The sequence below is a fragment of the Ceratina calcarata genome, unplaced genomic scaffold, assembly GCF_001652005.2.
Source record: "Ceratina calcarata isolate Rehan_Ccalc_2016 unplaced genomic scaffold, ASM165200v1 scaffold291.2, whole genome shotgun sequence".
NCBI lineage: Eukaryota > Metazoa > Arthropoda > Insecta > Hymenoptera > Apidae > Ceratina > Ceratina calcarata.
The window spans coordinates 544016-553056 of record NW_017151492.1 but is presented as its reverse complement, the minus strand read 5'-3'; the positions used below and the strand labels follow the sequence as shown (position 1 = coordinate 553056).

General features: G+C 40.3%; 3 protein-coding genes across 9 annotated transcripts in view; 1 reads left to right on the top strand and 2 right to left on the bottom strand.

The window, feature by feature from the left end:
- Nucleotides 1-2277, bottom strand: part of LOC108623821 (protein FAM160B1) — a 6664-nt gene extending 4387 nt beyond the window's left edge. Inside the window, exons 1-2 of the mRNA XM_026812608.1 lie at nucleotides 2030-2277; nucleotides 398-1080 (exon numbers count right to left, since the gene is read on the bottom strand). Of these exons, the coding sequence (XP_026668409.1) occupies nucleotides 398-1080; nucleotides 2030-2074 (728 nt within the window). The 5' untranslated portion in view covers nucleotides 2075-2277. The remainder of the gene's footprint in view (nucleotides 1-397; nucleotides 1081-2029) is intronic.
- The window catches only part of LOC108623825 (BRISC complex subunit FAM175B), a 42265-nt gene that overhangs the window by 7405 nt on the left and 25819 nt on the right, over nucleotides 1-9041 (top strand). The gene's annotated exons all lie outside the window — the stretch shown is intronic.
- Hex-A (Hexokinase A) overlaps nucleotides 2755-9041 on the bottom strand; it is a 28507-nt gene continuing 22220 nt past the window's right edge. For all 7 annotated transcript variants that reach the window (XM_018022633.2, XM_018022631.2, XM_018022632.2 and 4 more), the window contains 6 exons: nucleotides 7974-8136; nucleotides 7080-7435; nucleotides 6768-6867; nucleotides 6348-6702; nucleotides 5764-6034; nucleotides 2755-5492 (listed from right to left, as the gene is read on the bottom strand). In XM_018022633.2, coding sequence (XP_017878122.1) covers nucleotides 5415-5492; nucleotides 5764-6034; nucleotides 6348-6702; nucleotides 6768-6867; nucleotides 7080-7435; nucleotides 7974-8136 — 1323 coding nt within the window. In that variant the 3' untranslated portion in view covers nucleotides 2755-5414. The remainder of the gene's footprint in view (nucleotides 5493-5763; nucleotides 6035-6347; nucleotides 6703-6767; nucleotides 6868-7079; nucleotides 7436-7973; nucleotides 8137-9041) is intronic.

Below are 9041 nucleotides of genomic sequence, written 5' to 3'. Positions count from 1 at the left end.
ATAGCAAATTCTACTTACCGCGGTATATATGTAACTCAACAAGGCATCCAGTAGAAGGCATTTCGATTGTTGCTGCGGCTTCGGCCTCAGCGGACTCCGATCTTCGTCCATGCAACTCGAATCCTCGTATGCACCTCCGTACTCACCGTCCAACCTGAGATCCTGAAGATTTCGCAAGTGCGTGTCTATCTCATTCATCAGAGTCACGTCTTCGGCCAGTTGCGAGTTGTCGTAGTCTCGCGAGTCAGAGGACTGCGCCGTGACACCCGAATTATTATCGCAGATAGGTATCTGAATCACCGGGCTCGAGGACTGCGAAGCGTTCTCCACCTCTCGGGAAGATACAGATCTGTTGGATTGACTAGATGATCCTCTCGTCGTCTCATTCTTGCTGGACGAACTGTTAAAATCGACGGACCGACGCGTCCTATCGTTCTCCGAATTGAACAAATTCGGGCTTATCAGGGTCACCGCTTGGGTATCCAGCGGCTCGAACAAGGGATTAAACGTGTTTCTTCTCCTAGTTGGTATGTAGGTCACTTTCTCGACTTCAACCCTCTCGGAATTCCTTCTCTCGGACGTGTTCTGTCTTTGAATACTCGGGGCGTCGTTTATGATGTTGGTCACGTGGGGATACTTGCAGACTAGAAAGCAGAGGGTGAGGAGGAACTGGACCTCTTCGGCCTCCATTGGCGAGGGTGGGTTTCCGTTGCAAAGGGCGACTAATCGTTGCACCGGGCCGTAAATCGACGTGTGATGTAACAGGGGATATTTCGATCTTCCTAGAAGTTTTCGTAAAAAGGACAGACATACTGCCCTCATTCCGGGTGGGGTCTCCGCGCTGGCTAACGTAGCCAGCAGGTCCAATAATTTGTGTTGCAACAGGTACTCCAGGCATGGTCCTGGCTCGTTTTCCTCTTTCTCCTCTTCGAGTAGTATCTCCAATAATCTGTCCAAGTGTCGCGGTATACCTGTAGTTTGTATGGGCACCTTGCAATCCGTCAAGTGGTTCACATAGAAGTTCATAAGCTGCTTCCAGTGATAAGTGAAGTCTTGTAGCGGCGTCGCTGGCGGTGCTATCTGCGGATAAGAGAAATTTATCGTTATCTTCGATCATCGCGAACAGGTAATAATGAAAACAACGATATCAGGATCGTATTACGTCGTGCACGTTGAGGAAAGACAAGTAGGATATGAAACACGGTAATTTATTGAACGTGCACATGTTAATAAGTCTCGATCAATTATTCGTCAGATGCAACTCGAAATAATTACATAAGCGACTAAATATAACGGCGTCGAGTGGAAAAAATATAGAGTGGTCGTAAAATAAACTATTAGAACATATCGATGAACATATCTAAGGGATGAGAAGGTCATCGTTTAAAATTGCAATCATAGTTACGTGAAGTATGGTTTGTCGTCAGGAACTTTGATTTACCTGTCTATTGTAAAATGTAAAATGCGTTTGACCCTGAATGACGTTGCAACAAACGGTGCTTAATGCTTTAATTTAAAACGCAGCTATAATTCACGTATCAACTATACATGTCCACTCGATGTTTCAATCAGAGACCACACACATACGTGCGTTTACTGCACGGTTACACCGGCGTTTGTATCATTTCGCCGGCGGCAAAACGAGCGCGGTTTAAATACGCCCCATGCGTAGTCTACGGGGACCCATGAGAAGGAAAGTGGTTGCTATCCGCTGATAGAGGCTTATCGACCACGAACGGTCGAAGGTACGGCCGCAGATCGATACAGGTGGAACGTAAATAAATACAATGGCACGTGTGACGGTGTGCGAGGAGAAAAATCGTCGCATGCGACGCGACACGCGTAAGCGCCGCGTTACGATCGATGGCCACTGCCTTGAAATGTCCCCCGCATTATTTATCGCACCTGACGGCGGTGCGGAGAAAAAGGATACGGGCGAAAATGTTTGTTAGCCGAGCGGATGGAGATCGCGTTACGCAGTCGCGTGTACGAACACGAACCGACGAAGATTATCAGGGTTATCACTCACCACGTCAATGGCATTCTTCAGCGCGATTTGAATGCCGCTAATCATCTTAACAATGATCAGCACGGTCCACGTCCACGTTTATCTCTCGCTACGCACGCGACTTGTCTTTCGCGCGATCCTCGCCCGGCTCTGCATAATTTCTCATCGTTCGTTCGGCCCGTGCAATCGCTTACTGTCTCTGCGACAGCGAAACTTTGTGGCTTGTTACTGGCCGATAGACGGCATCCTTATCGTATTGCATTATATGCGCATGTATGTATATACGTAGGTACGTTAGACACGATAATTGTGAAAACAACCATTGCGTCGTAGCAATTTAAATATTCTATGTTTTTTCATTCTTTATTTTATTTGCCAAATAGAATATGTTTTGACATTTTTATCTTAAATCAGTGAGTAAGGAGCAGATCCTTTTAGATCCAAAAAGAGTCTGGTTTGAATTTACGTAAGGTATATAACTAATTAGATTTGAATGAAATGCAAATTGAAAATGAATATTGTTGTAGCCCTCTGGCGATCCGTGCAAGAAACGCATTTTGATAAGAATTGTTCAAACATGTTGACGAATTTATTATATTATGCATCTATTTAATAATACCTTATCTGACATGATTACCTACTCAGTTTCTCAAGGCAATTTAATCTTATCAAAGATATCAAAATCTTTACGTATAATTGTTCCGAAGTCTAGAAATTAATTATGGCAGAGTGATCGTGAAAAGAAGAACAGGATTTACGATGACTTTTATTTTGCACCTTTAAACGTGTACACATCTCAACAATATTAACCAGTTTTCGTGAGTGTAAAAAAGTCGCTCCGAAATTGGCGAAGGCTCCGGCGAGTTTGATACAATTTATCGTCTTGAACGATCCTCCTGTTAGCAATGCTCTGTTCCTTCTTAGCGTCGATGAACATAGAGAATATGTCTTTCAATAAATATACAGAGTGAGTCAGTAATAAATATTACTTAAAATTATCCACTGATCATTGATCTTATCATTCCAGGCAGAGTTACGTTTTCGTTTAATAAATATGAGAATGTATTCTTTATTTTTTTACATTAAAAATCTCGATCGTATAATCAAGTCATGTACAGTGTTTTAATAAAGCTATTGTACGGGACATTTCATATTGACTCACCCTTTATATTAATAAACATTTCACAGAATATTTCACTATCTTGAAGACACGCTGATCGATCTTGGATCACGTCTCTCGGAGCCATTGGCTTTTCTTACGATTTCTAGGATTAAATTCGATGCTCGACTAATTGCAAGAGAACCTTCGCGTACTGAGAATCTGAGTGTATACGTTTTCTTCGGTTTCATTTCATTCATTCTCTTTTTTTTAATAAAATATGCCACGGCCTGTCCGTATCGACATGCTATGATAAATCGAACATCACGCACACGTGGTTCCACGTGATCAGTCCGAGATAAGTTTTGTCTAGTCTTCACCAATCGAATAAGTTCATAAAGAAGCGAGTGAACTGCGGGTTCTAGTCTCCTTACGTAAAATAAGTAAATTACTTAATCCTCTGTCTGCTCAACTTTTACCCACTCGTTATTCAATCTCTTCGTTTGCTCGGCTATTTAATGGAAACTAGACACTACTCACCACCTTCAGTCTCCGCAGTCGTCGCAGCATTGATGACGAGAACACTCACAAACAATCGTGGACTCAAGGAAACACTGTATCGAAAAGAATTCTTGTCTGGTGAATCGCGATTAACATCACCTTCTCTTTCCCTCTCTCTTTCCACCTACGGATCGACCGTAGTCTAGTACATTTTTGTCGCTTCGTGGCGCGACACCTTATCGTAGTAACGACAAAAATAAGTATAGAAGTAATAGTTTGGTATAGCTAAGCTTCCTCGCTCTCTCTTTAGCATCGCGTTTCGTAATCAGAGACACGAGCTGAATGATAGTCAAACCGAATAAAGTCACAGCACGTAGGAATATATATATATATATATATATATTTGTTTAATTTCCTTCTGAAACATTCAGTTATTTCTTCCTCCGTTGTTCGCCTAGCTCCAAAGAAATAAATATTACCTCTCGACACGAGAAAATGACGTGATAAACATAACTCAATTGTGCTAATAAGCACGTATTCAACATGTAGATTTTTGTTGTTGTTCTTCGTTTTTGGCATAATTCTTCTCTGTACATCGTAAAGCTAGTAGTAACGACGGTACCGCGATGCTGTTCGGGATACTGTTCTCGAGACAATGCTGGGAAATAATTCGTCTATCTCGGTAGTCATCGTTGGTTACAAGAAATGGGCGTCCAAAGGACGAGAACGCGTTGGGCTATCCCGTGGCCTATAAATCTAAAAATATTTCAAACCGCCTAATCCCTTAAAACTATTCTAATTAAATGTTGCAAAACATTTCCGCTAATATCTGCACACACTTTTTCTGACATCTCCGATAATAATTTTTGCTTACAAATTCATTTCTATACTCGAACAATTCGTTCATTTTCGCAAATATCGTTTTCTCTCCTCGGTTTGCGCTATTGTGATACAGTAGAATCGTTTTAGAACAGAACGATGGTACGAATGATAAAGTCGATTTTAGATCCGCGCTTTTCTTCTACTGTGAAAACTTCGGAGGATCGGTAAAAAATAGAATAGATTGATTTCGCGGAATCACGGACCATCGTATCCGTATCTCGTGATCCTCACGTTGAAAAAGGAACATCGAAATCGACCATGACAACGTCGACACTTCATGACATATGTAATAATAATAATAATAACTTTTAGGCGCAGCTATGCACCGCAACAAATTTCACGTAGCCCTTCGAAGAAACATTGAATCACTTTTCTCGTGCGTCTTTTTTTATTCACCTGTGTTATTTATACGTGTCTGGCTGCACTTATGGCAGTAATATAACTGTTTTCGTATTTCGTTTAACATTTATTCGTTCACATGCAACCATATGTAACTGTGAATTTCTTTTTTGCTATTTTCTAGTAAAAATGAATGTTGCAAAAGGGAAACTCTTTTTAAGTACTGTCACGTTCAAGTCTCCACGCATCTAGGCTACGCTTTATGTATGTACAAAGTACATGTGCAGCTCCCTCGCGTATTCTCTCATACTCTCACACGCATTCTCTTCCTCTCTCTCTCTCTCTCTCTCTCTCTCGTAAACGGATAAAATATCATTCACTCTTTTATTCGCTTCGCCCGTTCTTTCATTTGTTTTTGTATTTTATAATAGCTAGTTTTTTCTCTTTGACTTCATCTTCGACACATACGCGTGATCACATGCGTGTTCTATGTACGTGTATCTTAATGGTGTGTCAAATTTATATTCGTTACTGCATATAACTTATTTTAAGCTAAGTTGAAGGGATCCGACACAGCCGTTGTCTTCACCGTTTTCTGGCGGCCACCGCGGCAACCAGCGCCGCTCCACGACCGCTACCATCCTCCGACAGCATCAAATCAAACTGAAAGACAATAGGAATTAATCTCTAAATTACATGTAAAAATAATATTTGACAAAAATTCGAGTTAGAATCTTTTAAGAAAGAGAAATATCAATCAGCGTGTTTCGTGCAATATATTTAATTCTCCACGCGCTCTCCGACCTTGCTTCAGATAAGGTTCGGATTATTTAACGAAATATATAAACATTTCATTCGATGAAATTGTTTAACCCACTTAAAAATGCGAGGCAGGTGTCGCAAACCGTTGTTTAAATTTTACAACTGCACTCACCTTGTGATTCTGCAGCTGGCCTATCTTCTCGGTCATAAGATCGTGGAAGTAGGGGTGGAATCTGTAGACCGAGCCGTCAATTCCGACTGTGACATTATCTTCGGCGATTCTGTTTAACAATGTCGCGATTCCAGCGCTGGCTAAATGAGCTGCTCTCCTCGAAACGACCGAGCAGACGTACCTAACGTTCTCACAATCCTGATCAGACACGTTTCGTAGACCTAATTCCGCTAGCACCTCGCGACAGTTTGTGTATTTCCCTTTGGCATCGCTGAAATCAGATGAAGGATGTAGTAAAATCATCCACGTTCCTACTTGGATGAGTCGAAGTCGAATTGGGAAACTAAAAAAAAATTGTACTGCCCTCCATAATTAAAATATCCCAACTTTAATTTTTTTTTCATATATTAATAGCTAAATATTATGTTCATTTATTTCTCTAAAGAAGAACGTTCAAACTGTTACTAAAATCTGTTAAATTTTGTGAAATAAGTAAATTGCTCGATGATATTTAGAAAAACTTGATTAATTATCAGTTAGGATATTTTGCGTAAGGATGGCAAAGTGTCCGTTCAAACGCTCACTTTTCAATTTCTGAAACGTATTTCGTGAAAAATTTGCCACGTTTCTTGAGATCACTGGGAGCCTTTCCGCCAAAGAGTAATCCAGCGTTCACGACCTTTTCGAGAACCAGCCTCGTCAATTCTCCCATGTACATGCCCGAAATCATCTTTTCGAATAATTGTTTCGATGGATTGATCGAATTCTGGTCGATATCGAGATCGAATTCCGTGATAACGAAATCAAGACTATTCTCCTCGCCGAAGGCACCCCATTCGCAGTTTATGAGCATGTGTGATTTCTCCGGATCGTAGTTTCCTGGGATCGCACATTCCGCTTTCTCCATTTTCTCAACGTAACAGGCATTGGTACCGGTACCTGGCCAAAGCGATACATTTCATTTTTAGAATGAAACTTTAGTCGATCATTTTTCATTCACGTACCGACAATCAAGCCGATACGGCAGTTCCTATTTTTCCAAGCGCACGACATCAGCGTACCAGTGGTATCGTTCAGAATGGCACACACGTCAATTTTCACATCCTGGAATGAAATCATAGTTAACACAGCTTTGTAATTAACTACCACGCAATTGTCGTTACATGCGATTCTTGTTACTCGATCATTATAAAATTTTCTACCTTCTATATTTTTCGGACACAAAATAGATTTTGAATTTTTCGAACTCTTAGTATTTCAAAATCACTTAATATATAATTCCCTAAATTATTTTTTTAATGGGGCAAGACACTCACGTTTCTCCTCGCGATTGCTTCTTCAAGCAAGGCAACCACGTTCTCGCCCACGACACCGCTGCAGTCGAAACCCTTCGTCCACCTGACCAGGCGACCTTTGGTCAAGCCTTCTTGTTGCAAGGGGAAACTGAAGGTGAATCCAAGTGGTAAAACATGGTCTTGAAGATTCAAGTCCTTGACGAACAGTGCCAAACACTGGGCAATGTGATCGAAAAGTTGTGTGCCGGTTCCCAACATTAGGCTCTGCGGTATAGCGTAGATTTTGCTCTTCATGTCGAAGTTCATCCCGTCCAAGGTGATCAACAACACCCTGAAATTCGTTCCGCCCAGATCCAGGGCCAGAAAGTTACCCTTCTCTGCAAATCGATAATCGTTTATCTAATTGTTTTATGAAATAAATTCCTGGGAAGTATTATATCGGGGCATTTATCGTATGTACATCATCCTAAACGTATTCTTTTCTATTCCTTCTGTTCTGCTACGTGTATTTACTTTGTATTTTGTAAACCGTATAATCGAGAGAACGAGACGATATTTTAATTAATAACTACGAAATTGTCTGAAGACTGGATTCATTTATAAAAACTGTTTGATTAACTGGATGCATCAAATTCGTTAGAATGAGAATTCGTCCGAATATGTACCACATTTATCGTATGTACATCATCCTAAACGTATTCTTTTCTATTCCTTCTGTTCTGCTACGTGTATTTACTTTGTATTTTGTAAACCGTATAATCGAGAGAACGAGACGATATTTTAATTAATAACTACGAAATTGTCTGAAGACTGGATTCATTTATAAAAACTGTTTGATTAACTGGATGCATCAAATTCGTTAGAATGAGAATTCGTCCGAATATGTACCATAGCTTAAAACGTATTTGTACATACCAGTGCCATCGGGAAGATCTTGAACATAAGTTGTGAAACATTTTACGATTGCTTGATCATGCGTTTCCTTCGATAATCCTCTCTTAAGTTCGCGCTCGAGCGTTTCCATGACCCGGCGAAGCTGATCATCGCTAAGGATCAGATCCTTGCAAATATCTCTTATCTGTGAACAGTACGTAAAAAAATTAATCAACGATCGACTTATATAAAGATATTTTTATAGATTCGGCTTAAGCAGATTTTTAATAAAAGTATAAACAAGTAATAATACTGTTCGTATCAAAGGCGCAGATACGTTGCGTAACCATGATGTGTACGCATAGAAAGTAGCAAAGAGGATTTATGTACGTGTTTTCTCGTTCTTCGGTCATTTTAATCTGTACGATTATTAAACGATGTTTACAATTAATGCTTGTTGCGTCTAACTAGAGCAAATTGTGCTCTTCCTCATTGCGACGATCTTCAACTGTCTTCGATTTGCTTGTTCCAATACAGTGTTGGAAAATAATCTTTCATATCGACGTGTCTTTCATAGATACAATTCATAATTTAATATCGAATTCAAGTATTTTACGACATATTCAAATCGTGTATTAAATTCCACTGAATTATACTATGCTAAATTGCTCGCTGAGAACCTAATTGATCAGCGTTAGGTATAGCTCCAAGTGTGAATCATATATCGCGTACAATAGCTTAGTTTTACGAGATACATTCTACAGTACGTTTCCACGATCGCTTGTGCACATTCGCGGTTGACCTAGTCGAAAGAATGCACATTAGGTTTTGTGTGCACTCCATGAAAGCTCGTGTGCACCACCCATGTGCGCACGTGCGCATGAAAACTGGGTGTCACTGGCCGGAAGACCAGTCGTGGACAATTATGGTGAGAGTTATGAGAATCGAGAAAGGATATACGTACATGCATAATGCATATACTATGCGAGGATATGCAATTGCGATTTAATATTTCTTTCCTACGATCACGCGGTCGATAAATAATTTATAATAATTGTAATTATACGTTGAGAATTTAATGCCGAAACAAAACGAGGGTGATTAACAATA